This window comes from Hyla sarda, chromosome 11, assembly GCF_029499605.1.
Source record: "Hyla sarda isolate aHylSar1 chromosome 11, aHylSar1.hap1, whole genome shotgun sequence".
Taxonomy (NCBI): domain Eukaryota; kingdom Metazoa; phylum Chordata; class Amphibia; order Anura; family Hylidae; genus Hyla; species Hyla sarda.
Genome location: NC_079199.1, coordinates 488,227 through 509,920, shown reverse-complemented (window position 1 = coordinate 509,920; position 21,694 = coordinate 488,227). Strand labels below are relative to the sequence as shown.

Below are 21,694 nucleotides of genomic sequence, written 5' to 3'. Positions count from 1 at the left end.
AATTAGGATTGTATGAGATTCACTCCTAATGGTCTCATCCGCTTTCTGCCCGACACGAAAGGCCAGGAGCCAATGTTTATCTGCACTAGAGTGGGGCACAAAAAGGCAGCCCCCGCCCTCGATGGAGTTTTATTCACCGCTGACAGTTATTACAGGCAATGTGATGTACGGTCTGCAATAGAGCAGCTAATATACTTATCCTGAGGACGGAGCTTCTCAAACCTCTGTCACAGACAACACATAAAACAGCAGCGCAAAATTAACCCTTCACACAACAACGGAAGCCTCCCACAATAGGACTGAATATATAAAGCTGTAGTTATGACAACAGGAAAGAAGGAACTTTACCGCTGATGGTAAAGACAAGTGCTGGAAGCTTTTATCTATGTGGATCAATTACGAACATCAAACGATGGAGAATTCAAGAAAAACAACAGACTACAACATGACGAGAGGCCTAGAAGAGATCTTCATACTTCTGGGAGCAAAGAGTGCAAGTGTCCAGACTGTGGTCGCACAAAGATAGAAGAAGTGTCAACCACAAGAGACAAGAGGATCCATTAGACAAAGCTTCCACCAGGAGCTTCCACCTGTATCTGGATGTCTGATGAGCAATTGTTATTGGAAATTACAATTAATTGGTTGGAATGAAAATTCCAATGTTATCATTCTTAATGTTATAAAATTCAGAGCTGTGACCGATTGAAGTATGGGTCAGACTGGACCTTATGCTCATAGACAGGTTATAGACCCAAGATATCCTCCTAATTACAATAGGTCAGATGCCTCCACGTGTCATCCTGCATTGTTTTCTGTCACTTCACAGGAATCAATAGTCGTAAACCTTACATTAGGTACTAAACCTTTCCATATTAAGACAACCGTGAAACAAATCTAAAGATTAAAATGTTCTATTATGCCATTTAGCCGCATCACAGCAGCACATAGTTATGTATCTTGCAGTAGGTTAGAGTTAAGTAGCCAGGATAGCTGGGGAATTAGCTCCTTTATGAGGGACTCATAATGTGTCCTGGGTGCTGGCAGAAGGAGCCATCCCTCATTTTAATGCTCACTGCGAGCAGTCGGGAACTTATCTGCAGCCCTCCTGAAAGTGAGAGATAAATCTGCCCCTTCCAGGTCTGGCAAAGTCGTTGTGTCAGACGGTGATTTGTGTCCTGCCAGCGCTGACTTACGTCTTCTTTAATGCACTCTCTCACCATTCACTCCTTCATTAAGTTTTATCCTCCTTAGGTTTTTTATAGGGAATACACAAAGGAGGCCGAATTAGCTATAACTCTGAGTATGCAGGGATGAGCGGCCATTAATGATGGCACCACACAGCCAATGTACAGTCCTATGGGAAGAAGTAATGGGACTGCAGTACTAATCTTAGCTTCATTTATGATAACCTTAGACACTTTCCACTAAGCCTGCCCCATTATAAGAATTCCCTATATGTTCTGGTGTGTTGTGGGATGTTCATGACTATGGCTAAATGGGATATGACGGTGGATGTGTCTAGGAACAAGGATATTATTACACAAGCAAATGTGAGTGCCGATCACCTGATGGCTTCTTATATTACATGGATTATTATATGCGCAGTGTGAACAATCACTTTTTTATGCTTTTTATATCGTTCAAACAGGATATGCGACAGGACAAGAAAATTAGGCAAAATCCTTTGTGTCCTGTTTAAGGACAGGATCCAGATAGAGGCAAGAGGATGGGCATCCTGTTTTAGGCACTTTTTTTGTATCTTAGTGTGAACAGGGACAAATTTACATTCAGCTTATGTAATAGCGTCTCTTCTCTTAGAATCTATAAGATGGTGTCAGTATCTCAGCTGACTGTGTTATTGTCCAGCATTAGTCTAAGCCATTCTATAAAAACAAACGCTGCAGTCACATGTTAAATGGGAGTCAACAGGAAAATGTAAAATGCCAGATCCACGGGGCGGTAATAGATCTGGTGGTTTCTTTTACATAAGAATTTTATGACCTTGTAATAATTAAAATAATTTAAAAAAAAGCAGAGGATAATAACCCCCCCCCCCCCCAAAAAAAAAAACAACTATTGCTGCCTTATTGCAGCATATTTATAGGAAAAGTTCTATATGGATCATGTTAGTAAAACAAAAGGACAATTGTTTAAGCTGGATCATGACGGCCTGTGGCAGCCTGTTTGTATGTGCTGTATCCATTAGGCTGAGTTTCCACTTGTTTTTTTTTCTGGCAGTTTTTGTGCCAAAGCCAGAAATGTATTCAAAAGGAATAAGACATTTAAAGGAAGGACTTACACTTCTCCTCCCTTATGGATCCACTTCTGACTTTGGCTCAAAAACTGCAGTGGCAGATATCCAAAAACTGCCAGAAAAAAACCCAAGTGGAACCTTCGCCATTTATATGGACATGTTCAGGACTATTCCCAAGGTGCTGCTCATCATTACCATATCCCGATGCACACAATGATCGCACAGTTTCTTCACTCTTCCTTTGATGGGAGAGCCTTCTTATAACAACACTAATCCCCAGCAGCATCCATCACTGGCGAGCGGGATGGAGGGGACGTTGTGTACTAAACATTGGATAAGAATAGAGAACTGATAACTTGTCATCCCCTGTATTTATGCAGCTGTGATCTAGAACAACAGTTCTCTGCAGATTATAACTACTGCCAGAGCAATGAAGGTCACCTCTGCAGCAGCCAGGACAGAGCGTGCCATCCCCCGCGCTCCGCCGCTGCTGCACGTATACCCCACAATGTACACTCAAATGGAAAGTGATGGAGATTCTACATTAATATGGGGGGGGGGGGGGGGTTACTATTAAACCTGATTCAATAAACATTCACTATTTGGTGAAGATTCCATAAAGACACAAACAGATGCATCTGAACCATAGAGAACGGTCACAAGTCAAAATGTCACCAAATGGAATCCTAGTGATCCAAGTTCATCCAGAGACTTGTGCCGTGTGAACCAAAGTTAAAGTCAATGTCAGCTTCGAGTTATGTTTTAACTGCGGACAACGGTATAAGGAGACACGTGAGGGGGAGATATCAAACCAAAGAGTGGTGCAGTTGCCCATAGCAACAAGCCAGATTGTTTCTTCACTTTAAAATAAAATAAAAAAAGCTGATTGGTTGCTATGGGCTCTTTCTCTACACACATTTTGATAAGTCTCCCCATGGTGGTGGTCAGCTGTTTCTAAAGTTGTATGAACAGCACAGGAACGAGATTTGGAAACAAGGTTTGGCTTCCATGTGTCAATCAGGGATAGGAGGCGATCCAGTCCTCAGCACTTCAGGGGCTTGGGGACACCAAAGAATAGAAGCATTACTTGTTATGTTATGGAAGCATAGACAGGTATATGTAAGGTACCACGTGTCTCCCAACAGCGTCAGCAGCTGACACATTCCTTTATAAGGTTTGAAGTCATCTGGTTCTGCAGCATCTGCCATAACCCAGGGACAAAACTGACCACACACCTCAAAAAAGAGTCTGTGATAAGAAATATGGCTGAGCAGATGGACACCTCAATGATGGCAAGACACCTTTTAGCTAGAGACAATCACTTTTCATAAGAAGGAAAAAAAGATTTAAGGATGAAGAAAAATGAGCAGGTACATGAGTCGTTATCATTACCGGCCCCATCATCTGAAGAGGAGACATAATGGAGACTTACAGAAGACCCAGTCTCTACTCTCAGATGTCTGCAGCAGAATCGGCCTCCTCCCCCAGGAACGTGACTTTCCCCAGAGAATTGTCAAATGGTGAGAAGTGGGAATTCTAGTATTGACCTATTCATGTGCATTACAACAGGAAACTACTGCACAATGTGAATAAGCCCCAGCGGAGAGGCTGCTGTGCCCTGATCCGGGGCTTTAATGCAGCGACAGCCAAGACCCGCAATTCATCTAATAAACGTCAGTGTTCACACAATTAAATGTCCACATTCTGGAGAGGAAATATCAACAGGCGACACAACAGGAGAGTATAAGGGAATAATTACTCAGCGACCCACAAACCTGTTAAAGGCGTTATTTATCTTCACATAAACGTGTAACTCACCAATAAAAGCTAAAGCTGAGAAGCAATTTAATGCGCTCTTGACCTGTGTAATGCGGCTGCTCCGGAGCCGCTTATTATTCTCCTGTTTGTGGACGTCTCCTCAGACAAGACTTGTAATTAAGAGGTTATTTCTGAAGAGAGATTTTCTGCTCAGTCCCAGTCACTTGTGCTTCGTGTCACCTTGTGAAGTCACATTCGGTCTAGTGTGTGCAGATCGGAGCAGACACGGGCTCACGGTGGGGTGGGGAGGGAGTCAACAAAACTCTGCTAGGTAAAAGCATGAACCCGGCGCTGCGCTACAGTCATCCCACAGACAAAAGACCTCAATTTATAGAACTTCTAATAAACTCAAATCAATGCAACCTCAAATATCTGGCCTCAAATATCTGGCCTCAAATATCTGGCCTCAAATATCTGGCCTTGTAAGAACCAATCACAATGCAGTTTCTCTCTCTCTACAGCAGATCCAAGACCACAGCACCATCTCAAACTATTAATGCCATCATCTGCTTTTACACTGTGGGGTGTATGAAGATATCAAGCTTATCCATTGCTGCTGTCACATTCTATATGTCTAAGCTGTATGTATATGTGTGTGTATATATATATATATATATAGAGAGAGAGAGAGAGAGAGAGAGAGAGAGAGAGAGAGAGAGAGAGAGAGCAGCTGTATGCTACAGAGGAAATTCTTTTCTTTTCTAATTTCTTTTTTGTCTTGTCCTCAGTGCTCTCTGCTGAGAAAATCCCCATAGCAAACCTCTCCTGCTCTGGATAGTTCCTGATATGGACAGTGGTGTCAGCAGAGAGCACTGTGGACAAGACAAAAAAGAAATTCAAAAAGAAAAACATTTCCTCTGTAGCATACAGTTGCTAAAAAGTGCTGGAAGGTTAAATATTTTTTAATAGAAGTGATTTACAAATCTGTTTAACTTTCTGGCACCAGTTGATTAAAAAAAATAATAATGTTTTGTGCCGGAGTACCCCTTTAAGTCAACAGACACAGAATGAGAATGGACGGCCCTGTCTAACAGCATGAATGTAATCCTGTCATCTCTAGAAAAAGCTGTGTGGGAATAACCTGCACTGCACACGTCCGTCTGATGCTTCTATTGATTACAGAATGTGAAGGAACAGATATTGTCCATGATATTTCCAACTATTCACAGACATTGAGGTTTTACCCCCCATATTGGTGGGTGTCCGCGCTGGACAGATGGCAGAGCACATATAATCTGCAGCATCGGCCATCATGACTGCCTCAATAATTGTCTCCTGACAGAGACGCCTTTTATTGAATCTTGCAGTGGGAAACATGGCCACTATAAGTCCATTATGGTCTCTTATGCCCAGGCTTCTTGAATGCCGAGAGGGACTGGCGGAGAGCGTTGAGCTACAGCGCAGGGTATAAATCTGACTTTTAATTGAATAAGAGTAATTATGGTAGAGCCGGCGCACAGAGCAGTCACAGGTGGTGCGCGATGTACTGTGAATGTAAGTCCGCTCCAGACCGTACAGTCTAATGGGTGACGGAGTAACAGAGCGCTCTACAGGAGCAGCCAAAGTGTATTACAAAGACCGCTAAATATCCCTCCACTACACAGCGCTCTGTAGGGTCTGCTAAATATCCCTCCACTACACAGCGCTCTGTAGGGTCTGCTAAATATCCCTCCACTACACAGCGCTCTGTAGGGTCTGCTAAATATCCCTCCACTACACAGCGCTCTGTAGGGTCCGCTAAATATCCCTCCACTACACAGCGCTCTGTAGGGTCCGCCAAATATCCCTCCACTACACAGCACTCTGTAGGGTCCGCTAAATATCCCTCCACTACACAGCACTCTGTAGGGTCCGCCAAATATCCCTCCACTACACAGCACTCTGTAGGGTCCGCCAAATATCCCTCCACTACACAGCGCTCTGTAGGGTCCGCTAAATATCCCTCCACTACACAGCGCTCTGTAGGATCCGCTAAATATCCCTCCACTACACAGCACTCTGTAGGGTCCGCTAAATATCCCTCCACTACACAGCGCTCTGTAGGGTCCGCTAAATATCCCTCCACTACACAGCGCTCTGTAGGATCCGCTAAATATCCCTCCACTACACAGCACTCTGTAGGGTCCGCTAAATATCCCTCCACTACACAGCACTCTGTAGGGTCCGCTAAATATCCCTCCACTACACAGCGCTCTGTAGGGTCCGCCAAATATCCCTCCACTACACAGCACTCTGTAGGGTCCGCTAAATATCCCTCCACTACACAGCGCTCTGTAGGGTCCGCTAAATATCCCTCCACTACACAGCGCTCTGTAGGATCCGCTAAATATCCCTCCACTACACAGCACTCTGTAGGGTCCGCTAAATATCCCTCCACTACACAGCGCTCTGTAGGGTCCGCTAAATATCCCTCCACTACACAGCGCTCTGTAGGATCCGCTAAATATCCCTCCACTACACAGCACTCTGTAGGGTCCGCTAAATATCCCTCCACTACACAGCACTCTGTAGGGTCCGCTAAATATCCCTCCACTACACAGCGCTCTGTAGGGTCCGCCAAATATCCCTCCACTACACAGCACTCTGTAGGGTCCGCTAAATATCCCTCCACTACACAGCGCTCTGTAGGGTCCGCTAAATATCCCTCCACTACACAGCACTCTGTAGGGTCCGCTAAATATCCCTCCACTACACAGCACTCTGTAGGATCCTCTAAATATCCCTCCACTACACAGTGCTCAGTAGGGTCCGCCAAATATCCCTCCACTACACAGCGCTCTGTAGGGTCCGCGAAATATCCCTCCACTACACAGCGCTCTGTAGGGTCCGCCAAATATCCCTCCACTACACAGCACTCTGTAGGGTCCGCTAAATATCCCTCCACTACACAGCGCTCTGTAGGGTCCGCTAAATATCCCCCCACTACACAGCGCTCTGTAGGATCCGCTAAATATCCCTCCACTACACAGCGCTCTGTAGGGTCCGCCAAATATCCCTCCACTACACAGCGCTCTTTAGGGTCCGCCAAATATCCCTCTACTACACAGCGCTCTGTAGGGTCCGCCAAATATCCCTCCACTACACAGCGCTCTGTAGGATCCGCTAAATATCCCTCCACTACACAGCGCTCTGTAGGGTCCGCCAAATATCCCTCCACTACACAGCGCTCTTTAGGGTCCGCCAAATATCCCCCCACTACACAGCGCTCTGTAGGGTCCGCTAAATATCCCTCCACTACACAGCGCTCTGTAGGGTCCGCTAAATATCCCTCCACTACACAGCGCTCTTTAGGGTCCGCCAAATATCCCTCCACTACACAGCGCTCTGTAGGATCCGCTAAATATCCCTCCACTACACAGCGCTCTGTAGGATCCGCTAAATATCCCTCCACTACACAGCACTCTGTAGGGTCCGCTAAATATCCCTCCACTACACAGCGCTCTGTAGGGTCCGCTAAATATCCCTCCACTACACAGCACTCTGTAGGGTCCGCTAAATATCCCTCCACTACACAGCGCTCTGTAGGGTCCGCTAAATATCCCTCCACTACACAGCACTCTGTAGGGTCCGCTAAATATCCCTCCACTACACAGCGCTCTGTAGGGTCCGCTAAATATCCCTCCACTACACAGCGCTCTGTAGGGTCCGCTAAATATCCCTCCACTACACAGCGCTCTGTAGGGTCCGCCAAATATCCCTCCACTACACAGCACTCTGTAGGGTCCGCTAAATATCCCTCCACTACACAGCGCTCTGTAGGGTCCGCTAAATATCCCCCCACTACACAGCGCTCTGTAGGATCCGCTAAATATCCCTCCACTACACAGCGCTCTGTAGGGTCCGCCAAAGGACCAGCTAAATATATTTCCAATATACAGTTCTCTGCAGACCCGCTAAATATACCTGCAATGTACAGTGCTCAGACGCTGTATTGTACGGCAGAGGTGAAGTTGTATTGTACGGCAGAGCTGACGCTGTATTGTACGGCAGAGCTGACGCTGTATTGTACGGCAGAGCTGAAGTTGTATTGTACGGCAGAGGTGACGCTGTATTGTACGGCAGAGCTGAAGTTGTATTGTACGGCAGAGCTGAAGTTGTATTGTACGGCAGAGCTGACGCTGTATTGTACGGCAGAGTTGAAGTTGTATTGTACGGCAGAGCTGACGCTGTATTGTACGGCAGAGCCGACGCTGTATTGTACGGCAGAGCCGACGCTGTATTGTACGGCAGAGCCGACGCTGTATTGTACGGCAGAGCCGACGCTGTATTGTACGGCAGAGCTGACGCTGTATTGTACGGCAGAGCCGACGCTGTATTGTACGGCAGAGCTGAAGTTGTATTGTACGGCAGAGCTGACGCTGTATTGTACGGCAGAGGTGACGCTGTATTGTACGGCAGAGCCGACGCTGTATTGTACGGCAGAGCCGACGCTGTATTGTACGGCAGAGCCGACGCTGTATTGTACGGCAGAGTTGAAGTTGTATTGTACGGCAGAGTTGAAGTTGTATTGTACGGCAGAGCTGACGCTGTATTGTACGGCAGAGCTGACACTGTATTGTACGGCAGAGCTGACGCTGTATTGTACGGCAGAGCTGACGCTGTATTGTACGGCAGAGCTGAAGTTGTATTGTACGGCAGAGCCGACGCTGTATTGTACGGCAGAGTTGAAGTTGTATTGTACGGCAGAGCTGACGCTGTATTGTACGGCAGAGCTGACACTGTATTGTACGGCAGAGCTGACGCTGTATTGTACGGCAGAGCCGACGCTGTATTGTACGGCAGAGCCGACGCTGTATTGTACGGCAGAGCCGACGCTGTATTGTACGGCAGAGGTGATGCTGTATTGTACGGCAGAGCCGACGCTGTATTGTACGGCAGAGTTGAAGTTGTATTGTACGGCAGAGCTGACGCTGTATTGTACGGCAGAGCTGACGCTGTATTGTACGGCAGAGCCGACGCTGTATTGTACGGCAGAGCCGACGCTGTATTGTACGGCAGAGCCGACGCTGTATTGTACGGCAGAGCCGACGCTGTATTGTACGGCAGAGGTGACGCTGTATTGTACGGCAGAGCCGACGCTGTATTGTACGGCAGAGCTGAAGTTGTATTGTACGGCAGAGCTGACGCTGTATTGTACGGCAGAGGTGACGCTGTATTGTACGGCAGAGCCGACGCTGTATTGTACGGCAGAGCCGACGCTGTATTGTACGGCAGAGCTGACGCTGTATTGTACGGCAGAGTTGAAGTTGTATTGTACGGCAGAGTTGAAGTTGTATTGTACGGCAGAGCTGACGCTGTATTGTACGGCAGAGCCGACGCTGTATTGTACGGCAGAGCTGACGCTGTATTGTACGGCAGAGCTGAAGTTGTATTGTACGGCAGAGTTGAAGTTGTATTGTACGGCAGAGCTGACGCTGTATTGTACGGCAGAGCTGACGCTGTATTGTACGGCAGAGCTGACGCTGTATTGTACGGCAGAGCTGACACTGTATTGTACGGCAGAGCTGACGCTGTATTGTACGGCAGAGCTGAAGTTGTATTGTACGGCAGAGCCGACGCTGTATTGTACGGCAGAGCTGACGGTGTATTGTACGGCAGAGTTGAAGTTGTATTGTACGGCAGAGCTGACGCTGTATTGTACGGCAGAGCTGACGCTGTATTGTACGGCAGAGCCGACGCTGTATTGTACGGCAGAGCTGACGCTGTATTGTACGGCAGAGCTGACACTGTATTGTACGGCAGAGCTGACGCTGTATTGTACGGCAGAGCTGAAGTTGTATTGTACGGCAGAGCCGACGCTGTATTGTACGGCAGAGCTGACGGTGTATTGTACGGCAGAGTTGAAGTTGTATTGTACGGCAGAGCTGACGCTGTATTGTACGGCAGAGGTGACGCTGTATTGTACGGCAGAGCCGACGCTGTATTGTACGGCAGAGCCGACGCTGTATTGTACGGCAGAGCCGACGCTGTATTGTACGGCAGAGTTGAAGTTGTATTGTACGGCAGAGCTGACGCTGTATTGTACGGCAGAGCTGAAGTTGTATTGTACGGCAGAGTTGAAGTTGTATTGTACGGCAGAGCCGACGCTGTATTGTACGGCAGAGCTGACGCTGTATTGTACGGCAGAGTTGAAGTTGTATTGTACGGCAGAGCTGACGCTGTATTGTACGGCAGAGCTGAAGTTGTATTGTACGGCAGAGGTGACGCTGTATTGTACGGCAGAGCTGAAGTTGTATTGTACGGCAGAGCTGAAGTTGTATTGTACGGCAGAGCTGACGCTGTATTGTACGGCAGAGTTGAAGTTGTATTGTACGGCAGAGCTGACGCTGTATTGTACGGCAGAGCCGACGCTGTATTGTACGGCAGAGCCGACGCTGTATTGTACGGCAGAGCCGACGCTGTATTGTACGGCAGAGCCGACGCTGTATTGTACGGCAGAGCTGACGCTGTATTGTACGGCAGAGCCGACGCTGTATTGTACGGCAGAGCTGAAGTTGTATTGTACGGCAGAGCTGACGCTGTATTGTACGGCAGAGGTGACGCTGTATTGTACGGCAGAGCCGACGCTGTATTGTACGGCAGAGCCGACGCTGTATTGTACGGCAGAGTTGAAGTTGTATTGTACGGCAGAGTTGAAGTTGTATTGTACGGCAGAGCTGACGCTGTATTGTACGGCAGAGCTGACACTGTATTGTACGGCAGAGCTGACGCTGTATTGTACGGCAGAGCTGAAGTTGTATTGTACGGCAGAGCCGACGCTGTATTGTACGGCAGAGTTGAAGTTGTATTGTACGGCAGAGCTGACACTGTATTGTACGGCAGAGCTGACGCTGTATTGTACGGCAGAGCCGACGCTGTATTGTACGGCAGAGCCGACGCTGTATTGTACGGCAGAGCCGACGCTGTATTGTACGGCAGAGGTGATGCTGTATTGTACGGCAGAGCCGACGCTGTATTGTACGGCAGAGTTGAAGTTGTATTGTACGGCAGAGTTGAAGTTGTATTGTACGGCAGAGCTGACGCTGTATTGTACGGCAGAGCTGACGCTGTATTGTACGGCAGAGCCGACGCTGTATTGTACGGCAGAGCCGACGCTGTATTGTACGGCAGAGCCGACGCTGTATTGTACGGCAGAGCCGACGCTGTATTGTACGGCAGAGGTGACGCTGTATTGTACGGCAGAGCCGACGCTGTATTGTACGGCAGAGCTGAAGTTGTATTGTACGGCAGAGCTGACGCTGTATTGTACGGCAGAGGTGACGCTGTATTGTACGGCAGAGCCGACGCTGTATTGTACGGCAGAGCCGACGCTGTATTGTACGGCAGAGCTGACGCTGTATTGTACGGCAGAGTTGAAGTTGTATTGTACGGCAGAGTTGAAGTTGTATTGTACGGCAGAGCTGACGCTGTATTGTACGGCAGAGCTGACACTGTATTGTACGGCAGAGCTGACGCTGTATTGTACGGCAGAGCTGAAGTTGTATTGTACGGCAGAGCCGACGCTGTATTGTACGGCAGAGCTGACGGTGTATTGTACGGCAGAGTTGAAGTTGTATTGTACGGCAGAGCTGACGCTGTATTGTACGGCAGAGCCGACGCTGTATTGTACGGCAGAGCCGACGCTGTATTGTACGGCAGAGCTGACGCTGTATTGTACGGCAGAGCTGACGCTGTATTGTACGGCAGAGGTGACGCTGTATTGTACGGCAGAGCCGACGCTGTATTGTACGGCAGAGCCGACGCTGTATTGTACGGCAGAGCCGACGCTGTATTGTACGGCAGAGTTGAAGTTGTATTGTACGGCAGAGCTGACGCTGTATTGTACGGCAGAGCTGAAGTTGTATTGTACGGCAGAGTTGAAGTTGTATTGTACGGCAGAGCTGACGCTGTATTGTACGGCAGAGTTGAAGTTGTATTGTACGGCAGAGCTGACGCTGTATTGTACGGCAGAGCTGACGCTGTATTGTACGGCAGAGTTGAAGTTGTATTGTACGGCAGAGCTGACGGTGTATTGTACGGCAGAGTTGAAGTTGTATTGTACGGCAGAGCTGACGCTGTATTGTACGGCAGAGCTGACGCTGTATTGTACGGCAGAGCTGACGCTGTATTGTACGGCAGAGCGGACGCTGTATTGTACGGCAGAGCCGACGCTGTATTGTACGGCAGAGCCGACGCTGTATTGTACGGCAGAGCCGACGCTGTATTGTACGGCAGAGCTGACGCTGTATTGTACGGCAGAGCTGACGCTGTATTGTACGGCAGAGCTGACGCTGTATTGTACGGCAGAGCCGACGCTGTATTGTACGGCAGAGCCGACGCTGTATTGTACGGCAGAGCCGACGCTGTATTGTACGGCAGAGCCGACGCTGTATTGTACGGCAGAGCTGACACTGTATTGTACGGCAGAGCTGACGCTCTATTGTACGGCAGAGCTGACGCTGTATTGTACGGCAGAGCCGACGCTGTATTGTACGGCAGAGCCGACGCTGTATTGTACGGCAGAGCCGACGCTGTATTGTACGGCAGAGCTGACGCTGTATTGTACGGCAGAGCTGACGCTGTATTGTACGGCAGAGCCGACGCTGTATTGTACGGCAGAGCCGACGCTGTATTGTACGGCAGAGCTGACGCTGTATTGTACGGCAGAGCTGACGCTGTATTGTACGGCAGAGCTGACTTAAATGCAATGATTTAGATGCAGTTATTGCTGCACACCCTTTGCCACTCACAGATATGTGATATGGATCATTTTCCTTAATAAATAACAGTCTTTATATTTTGACTCATTTGTTTGATTTGGTTCTATTGATCTATTTTTAGGACATATGTGACAATCTGATGTAGTTTTAATATGGCAGACCCCCAAATCAATAGAACTTCATAGTTATCATTTTACGTGCAATAAGATGCAGAATAAACAAGGCTCCATCTCCCGTCATCTTAACCCAGGCCATGGAGCTGGCAGTACATAGGTGGAATGTTCTACTGATACAAGAGCAATCCCCATCCATCCGACGTATACACCTGTACAAACATTCTGTAATATTGCTTTAGGGGGACAGGCAGATATGTTCTGGTAAACATCTGGATGGTTTGATAATATTGACTAGACTTGCTCGGTGCTTTGCTACTAATCATCATAAAATATATTTTAAAAGTTTTGTTTCCTTACAACAAAAATAAATTTTAACTTATTGGCCGACCGTATACACGTGGATCCATCAAGAAAACAAATCTTACTTAACATACACCTTAAAAGGGGTATTCCGTCCTTAGACATCTTATCCCCTATCACAGGGGTCCGGTCTTGGGAGCAGCGCTCATCACAGAATGCGAGGGTCCCCTGCAGCGGGACACCTGCAATCAGACATCTTATGCCCTATCCTTGGGATAGGAGATAACATGTTGGATAGGGGATAACATGTCTAAGGCTGGAATACCCCTTTAAATGGGCGCTGTCAGATACGAAAACCTTTGCTATGTTGCAAATCATGTATAACCAATAGGTTTTGCAATTGCTTTCATTAGAAAATTTTCAACATTTCATACTGAAAAAGCCAGTCAAACAACTGCCCCCCGCCTGCTTGGACACATACTAGTCCTGCTGTGTCCATGCATCATCACCTATGTCATGGACACTTCCTTGATTGACAGCTGTGAGCGCAGGGCTCCTCCCACTGTCAGCTTGTGTCCAGCTACTGTCAGTGAGGACAAGATGGGAGTTGTAGTTTTCCTAATGCTAGGGGAGATGTGAGCAGACAGCATACTGAGGGAGGGGGCGGAGACCTGCACAGTGAGGCCACGCCCCCTCCCTTTGAGAGGAATTCAGACTAGTGAGCTAAATTAAAAGTGTAATAAAAAATAAATAAAGGTGCTAGACACATAAAAATTAGATGTACATGGTCAGGATTAGGTACTGAGTGATATATAAAAACAAATTTTTTTTGTTAGATCTGATGGGTACGCTTTAGCTGTATAGTCCAAACATGGTGTAACAAAGGCCTACGGCACAAGAGGAACGTACCACTGATCCTGGAGAAGAGCGGTTCTTTCTCGTTGTTGTAGTGGCCAAGGTTGTGGTGGTCTCCATGATGGTTGTAGACAATTCAGGAGGCATGGAAGTGGTAGGCGTTGTTCCAAGGATTGAGGGGACCTCTCCCACCAGCCTTACACTTCCACTGATGTTGATATGAGGGTTGTGTTCAGCAGCCATATTGAGAACTTTCAGGCCGTTGTAGTAGATACCAGAAAGCTGTCCTTGGAATGGCCTTCCCCTGTCCTTTCCACCAATGGTTATCTGTGCTTGTGTATTAAAGATGGTCAGGGGTCGCCCTATAAAGAAACGCAGTAAAGGAAACATCACAAAATCTTAAATCACAGTAACACCACAACATATAGAACCTTCTGGAATACATAAGAGTCTGGTAATTGATGACTGAGGTCTGTCTGCACAGCTGGACCACAAAGCCTGGGGAGAAAATGTTATCAGCTTCTCGTCTCATTGCTGAATAAAAGTAAATGGTATTAACAAGTAATGACGAAAAATCACCAAAAGCATCTTAGCAGATCTCACCAATAAATACATGTATTACAGTCACTCAGGAGTCGTCTAGTTGTGCTCAGTCTAAAAGAGTTTGTGTTATCAACTAGTTCTATGTCAGATTACAGAAATGTTATGTAATCTAATTCACGTTTATTAAAACTAATTCAGATCATGATCAATGGCCGCTATGTGTTCTGGCTACACAGATAAGTGTCACTGGGGCCGTCCGCATTAATCCAAGGAATGACACTGGGATACTTAGCTGTGATAGCGGACACGGCCGCAGTCAGTCCACTCTGGTCCTCTAAATTATTGACCCCCAGTAATCATGTCACTGACATTAGTCCACCTCGATTCTGTCAAGAGGCTAGAAGTCATTTACTCTGTCCCTGTGTCTATAAACCTGATAAGAGGGAAGCCAAGATTCATTAACAGGTCGTGCATCACACAGACACCAATCAATAACTTCCATTGACCTCCGTGTCCCTGGCTCCTCTACAGACCGCGGCTTGTTTGTTATTTTTTCGCCTTCCTCTTCCTACTGTTAATGTTAAGCAATTTGGCAGATAGAAAAGGGATAAAACTGCATAAGAAAACAAGAGCACAGAATCAAATAACAAATGAAGGAGAGTAACCGGCACATCAGACTCCTGCTCACGGTAGAGGCCGAGACATAGAAGAACATGGAGCTTCACTCATTTGTCAGTGAATTAGGAAAAAAATACTGGACAAGAGGAAACCTCACAGAGGATCAACTGCTGCATTGTCCTCTACGATTTACTATATTTACATATGGTCTGGTTTTTTTTTGCCTGGAAAACAATGTTTTGCTTTCTAAACGCATTTGACAATTACTTAACTGGCTTAGACCTTAACGTTCCGAGCTCCTGTCACAGAGCTGCTTCTGCCGCGGTCCTTGATAGAAATGGATTATAGTATAACTAACTGCAGGATTAGCCACCTAGAACTTACGAGACCGCTCTTCACTTAAGGTGAAAACTTGGTGGTTGCTGCTTTAAAAACCCAAGGACAGATAATGTTATTGGTACCTTTTGCAACGCCAGTTCCCACTCTCTTGAACTCAGGATTCAGAAGTCTTGTGCCATCTTCCATTCCTGAGATACTGAGCCCTGAAAAACAGGGACCTCGGTTTGGATAAAAAAAAAAAAGTCTGCAGGCAGTTTCCAGAGAAACCTCAGCAGCCAAATTGAAAATGAAAAAAATATCAGCCATCCTCCTACCACGAGCAATGTTAGGAAAAATGCAGAGGTTCTGGGAAATGTAGATGCAGTGCAGATGAGATCGCTGCTTTATATGAACAGCATCGTATGTACCAGCTGAGGATTACTAGAAAGTGATCAACACAGAGACTGCATTAAGCCAATAGGAAAAAGCCTGTGGCTGAAGGCAGTAAAGATGGCCACTGATTGGCCGCCAGGTTGGTTCACAACATTAATCCCAGTTTCACAGCTGGATTGTGGGACAGTCGATGAGATGGAAGAGACAACAAAGTGTCTTCTCTACAAATAAGGTTTAATCAGAGATCTGGAGACAATGCTAAGAAATGGCGGCTTCAGGGCACAAAACGTGTTATGGCTGAGATGCGGCCACGTCGTATTCCCAACCAGAATTGCTCCAGTGTTTGTTTTTTGTAACATGATGGACAGCGTGGCCAAGTCTAAGCCTCCACATATCCATTCTGTAATAATAGATTGGACTACTATCCAGCGCCAGCCATTTCTACCCATAGGTGGGAGGAGGACAGTGCCAACAACTGTTTGTGGGTGACATAACATTCAGGCAATGAGCTTCCTCGGAGTGGATTGAGTGACATGAGACCGGATTAGAAACAGCTTTAACTTCAGGCAGCTCAGGGTCACAATTACTAGTGTTTATTTGATGCAGACTATTTTCCATCATTTTCTGACCTGGATTTTAGCCATAAACTGTGACCTGGAGAAGAACATGAAGTCAGAGCCGATCTTTCCTCTGCAAGCTCATGCAAAGTGACTTGGAAAGACAGGAAAAGAAGGCGTTGAAAGCGCAGGATTACAGGACTCCCTGTTGTTAGACATTTCTAGGGACAGGTTTGTGACATTACGTATCAGTTATATTCTCTAAATGTGTCTGATATCTGTGTCCTCGGCTGACCCTTGACCCTGCTCCTAACATCTGCCCTGTCATTCAGGATTCTGGACAGAATAGGTGGTGTTCATGTGAACCTACCCAAAGACAGACAGACATAAAGGATCATACAGTGCGTTACAATGTTACAAACTATATTGTGCGAGATTACACAACGCCTTTTACAGCTGTCTTTTCAGAAAATATTCCCTCAAATAACTGAACACGACAGTAATGAAGGAAGCCGCTTCTGTTGAGTGGGTGTATGAATGGAGGATCCAGTGCTCATAGAGATCATGCATCAACCACCATGGGAATGGGCATCAGGCAGGAACATGCACATGCCCGGGTGACAGCCCCATCACCATAATCCAGGATTAACTGTTAAGGGGACAGCGCACTAAAGAAATTCAGGCTGCTACAGGCTCAGGGTTACCGTCTGTCAGATATTTTCCCTTCTTGGTTATAATACAGGCTGTGTAAATTATAAGCTTGTTTAGTGGATGAAGTCAGGCTTATTCCTCACTCTATTCAGTAGTTTACCTCTGGCTAATATACAGAGGATACATCCGGACTCTGTTAGTGTCTGAGCCTGTGGAGCAGAAAGTACACAGCATTCCACCATGAGCATGCAGCACTAGGGATCATGCAGGGTCAGAGCCAAGTTAGTTACCTTTGTCTTGCTGGCCGTCGTCTGGGTTCCGAGGCAACTTATAGGACAGTTTCGGTTTTTGGTGTAGCTCAGTATTGCCTTAAGGTTTAAAAGACAGTGTTATTAGGGTTTAGAGTCCGCTACACAGGTGGGTCAACAATTGTGAAGACCTTTGGCTTCAGAGATCAAGAACTTCTCATCACTATAAGTGATTCTGGCATTTAGTGTGGCCTGTCCATCTCCAGTCCCACCACGAGCGGTCAGGTGACATCACTAAAGTGTCCAATTATTGGCGGTCTTTGTGACTGCTACACAATAGGAGGTTTCCCAGTGTATTTTTAGATCATACGTCTGTTTTATTAAATTGTCGCACAGACTTAAATAGAATTACGTGCACCTCTACAACTATACAAAAAGTCTGACATTATTTCTAGAGATAAGTTACAGTGATTCGATTCGTCATGAACTTCTCAGCTTGGCGGTTGATGACTTTATCCTGCATAAATGAGTTCATCTTTCCAGTGCTCCGGTGGCTGGAGACTTTCCTAGGACTGTATCCACCGGAGAACCGCAACCGCTGAGCCGAGAAGTTCATGACGAATCGAATTACTGGAAGTTCGCTCATCTCTAATTATTTCCTATATGAGTCTGCTCTGGATTGGAGTCAATTTCCCATAATTTTACCTAATGAAATTGTCACAATTCATAGATTGGTTTTCAGCTGTTGACTATGGTTTATCCTTTAGGTGACACCAAAGAACGTGCTGGACCTTGATGAACTGACCCCCTCCCAAGGTTTTTACATCAATACATTATATAATATTTATGTCTTTCTATTAGGTCACAGTCTGGTTGTTTGTAGACTCCATGTAAACTGCTCCAGGAACCAGGGCTGAATAACAAGCAGTGGTTGGAAATCCACAAAGGAAGCAACAAAATGGCGCAGTAAATCCGACAATTAAACTAGAAAATCATCATTCATACCGCAAGGATATTATTTCACAAATGAGCTAAAGAAAGTCAAATAAAACTTCAAATTCCTGCAGACAAACCCCAGACAGCAGCACAGTGTGCGCCAAATGTAGGGTCAGGCCGCTACTGTATATACAATCAGTTGTATTCCACAAGCCAGCATTAACTTCCCGACCGGAGCTGAAATCTCCAGGGGATCCCCCCCCCCCCACCGGTCACCTTTTACAGACAAGAAAAACACAAGGGTAATGTCTGCCAGCGGCTGGAGGAGAGGGCGGGGGAGCTGGACTGACGCCTTGGCTCCCATAGGAATCTCAGGAAACTGATGCTGTGACAGATGGATGGAACTCACTGTCAAAGTCACTTACAAGAAAAGCGGCTAAAAGCCCCGGATTATTGTTGTGGAGGAGGCTCCGTGTCACCCGCAAAGTGTCTGCATCCTCATCTAATTGTACAAGCTCTCTGCTATTACACAAGTCCATGCTGAGCTCGGCAAAATAATGCACAGCGACAGGTTAAGTGGGAACAAGGAGTTTACATGTCAGACGGCTCCGTACAACAAATGCACATCAGGATACCAGCCGCAGGTCAAAGGAAAAGAGGCCCAATCACATCACTTCTTTCACTTTTAACAAGGCTTCTGCAAAATGAAAGAAGCGATCTGATTGGTTGCTATAGGCAACTTTTCCTAAATCTCCCCAACACCTTATAATGCTCTAGTGCAGTGATCTCCAACAGGCTGACCTTGAGATGTTGCAAAACTACAACTCCCAGCATGCCCAGACAGCCGTTGGCTGTCCGGGCATGCTGGGTGTTGTAGTTTTGCAACATCTGGAGGTCCGCAGGTTGGAGACCACTGCTCTAGACCTTTATTAAGTGATAACTGCTGCTTCTTGTCCTGATCACTTTTTTTATTCTGTAATATTATCTTCAAGCAACTATTTTATTTTTAATATAAAAGTTTAAATTAAAGGGGTATTCCAGGATCTTTTTTATCTATCTATCTATCTATCTATATATATATATCAACTGGCTCCAGAAAGTTAAACAGATTTGTAAATGACTTCTATTAAAAAAATCTTAATCCTTCCAATAATTATCAGCTGATGAAGTTGAGTTGTTCCTTTCTGTCTGGCAACAGTGCTCTCTGCTGACATCTCTGCTTGTCTCGGGAACTGCACCGAGTAGAAGAGGTTTGCTATGAGGATTTGCTTCTACTCCGGACAGTTCCCAAGACAGGTATCATCAGAGAGCACTTAGACAGAAAAGAACAACTCAACTTCAGCAGCTCATAAGTACTGAAAGGATTAAGATTTTTTAATAGAAGTAATTTACAAATCTGTTTAACTTTCTGGAGCCAGTTGATACATAAAAAACATTTTTTTCCTGGATAATCCCTTTAATTTTATATATGCACAAGTTCCATAATGAGATAGATCCTCTCTATACTAGTTACTGACATTTATTGACATGTAGCAAAACATTAAAGGGGTACTCCTGTGGAAAACCTTTTTTTTTTTTTTTTTTTTTTTAAATCATCTGGTGCCAGAAAGTTAAACAGATTTGTAAATTACTTCTATTAAAAAATCTTAATCCTTCCAGTACTTTTTAGGGGCTGTATACTAAAGAGAAATCCAAAAACGAAATGCATTTCCTGTGATGTCACAACCACAGTGCTCTCTGCTGACCTCTGCTGTCCATTTTAGGAACTGTCCAGATCAGCATATGTTTGCTATAGGGATTTTCTCCTGCTCTGGACAGTTCCTAAAATGGACAGCAGAGGTCAGCAAATGCACCAAATGCTTTCCCACCTGCGCTTAACAGACCTCAATTTAGGACTAAAAAGGTCCCTAAAAATCCGACCTTTCTGACTGTAGGGAAAATGATCATTTAAACATTTCCTGAGCTCTGTGTGAGGAGAAATGTGCAGATATTCTATGTACTCCCTGGAATATCACCCTCAGTCTCTCCTCACCCTCAGTCTCTCCTCCCCCTCAGTCTCTCCTCACCCTCAGTCTCTCCTCACCCTCAGTCTCTCCTCACCCTCAGTCTCTCCTCAACCTCAGTCTCTCCTCAACCTCAGTCTCTCCTCACCCTCAGTCTCTCCTCACCCTCAGTCTCTCCTCACCCTCAGTCTCTCCTCACCCTCAGTCTCTCCTCACCCTCAGTCTCTCCTCACCCTCAGTCTCTCCTCACCCTCAGTCTCTCCTCACCCTCAGTCTCTCCTCACCCTCAGTCTCTCCTCACCCTCAGTCTCTCCTCACCCTCAGTCTCTCCTCACCCTCAGTCTCTCCTCACCCTCAAGGTGAAAGGGTTTAATCTCTGTGTTACGTGTCTTTGTATTCAGTTTGTCAGATCACAGGCAGGAGAAGGATGATCAGTGAGATGGGGAAGAGATGGCAGCAGTGGGCGGTAGACCTGGAGATATTGATATAGGACATGCAGGGTGCGGGGTTTGCCCCACACATGGCGGCTTACAGGGCGACGAGCTGAACGATCACAACTAATAAGCCGCATGTCCTAATCAATATGAAACCGATTAGATGCAACCAGTCCAGGTCCTTCCTGGCATCTGTCCACAATCCGTCTATGAAGATAGAAACCTGGAATCTCAGAAGCAGCATGGTGGTCCGGCTTTGTTCCTATCCATTATTAAGGGTCCACACTTCAATCTATATATTCTGCCTGGGCATGCGGGGACCCAAAGGAAACTAACAGCCTTATACCCAGCACTGGATTCATGTACAGTCATCCCTCAACTTACAATGGTCTCAGCATACAATGGTCTCAGCATATAATGGTCTCAGCATACAATGGTCTCAGCATACAATGGTCTCAGCATACAATATTCTCAGCATACAATGGTTTCAGCATACAATATTCTCAACATACAATATTCTCAGAATACAATATTCTCAGTATACAAGTCTCAGCATACAATATTCTCAGCATACAATATTCTCAGCATACAATGGTCTCAGCATACAATGGTCTCAGCATACAATATTCTCAGCATACAATGGTCTCAGCATACAATATTCTCAGCATACAATATTCTCAGCATACAATATTCTCAGCATACAATGGTCTCAGCATACAATATTCTCAGCATACAATATTCTCAGCATACAATATTCTCAGCATACAATGATCTTTTCTGGTCTTTTCTGGACCATTGTAAGTATAAACCAGACAAAACATACAATGTACAGACAGTCCAGATCTGTGATACCTGTCAATGGCTGAAAGAACCGACCAATCAGAATGGACATTTTACTGGTAAAACCCCTGTATTACTGAAGTGTATGCACTGACTGGTGTCTGGTAGCGC

At 46.1% G+C, this 21,694-nt stretch overlaps 1 protein-coding gene across 5 annotated transcripts in view; it reads right to left on the bottom strand.

Moving 5' to 3' along the window:
- The window catches only part of NRXN3 (neurexin 3), a 504,944-nt gene that overhangs the window by 26,789 nt on the left and 456,461 nt on the right, over positions 1–21,694 (bottom strand). For all 5 annotated transcript variants that reach the window (XM_056546700.1, XM_056546697.1, XM_056546699.1 and 2 more), the window contains 3 exons: positions 17,413–17,490; positions 15,665–15,745; positions 14,097–14,404 (listed from right to left, as the gene is read on the bottom strand). In XM_056546700.1, the coding sequence (XP_056402675.1) occupies positions 14,097–14,404; positions 15,665–15,745; positions 17,413–17,490 (467 nt within the window). The remainder of the gene's footprint in view (positions 1–14,096; positions 14,405–15,664; positions 15,746–17,412; positions 17,491–21,694) is intronic.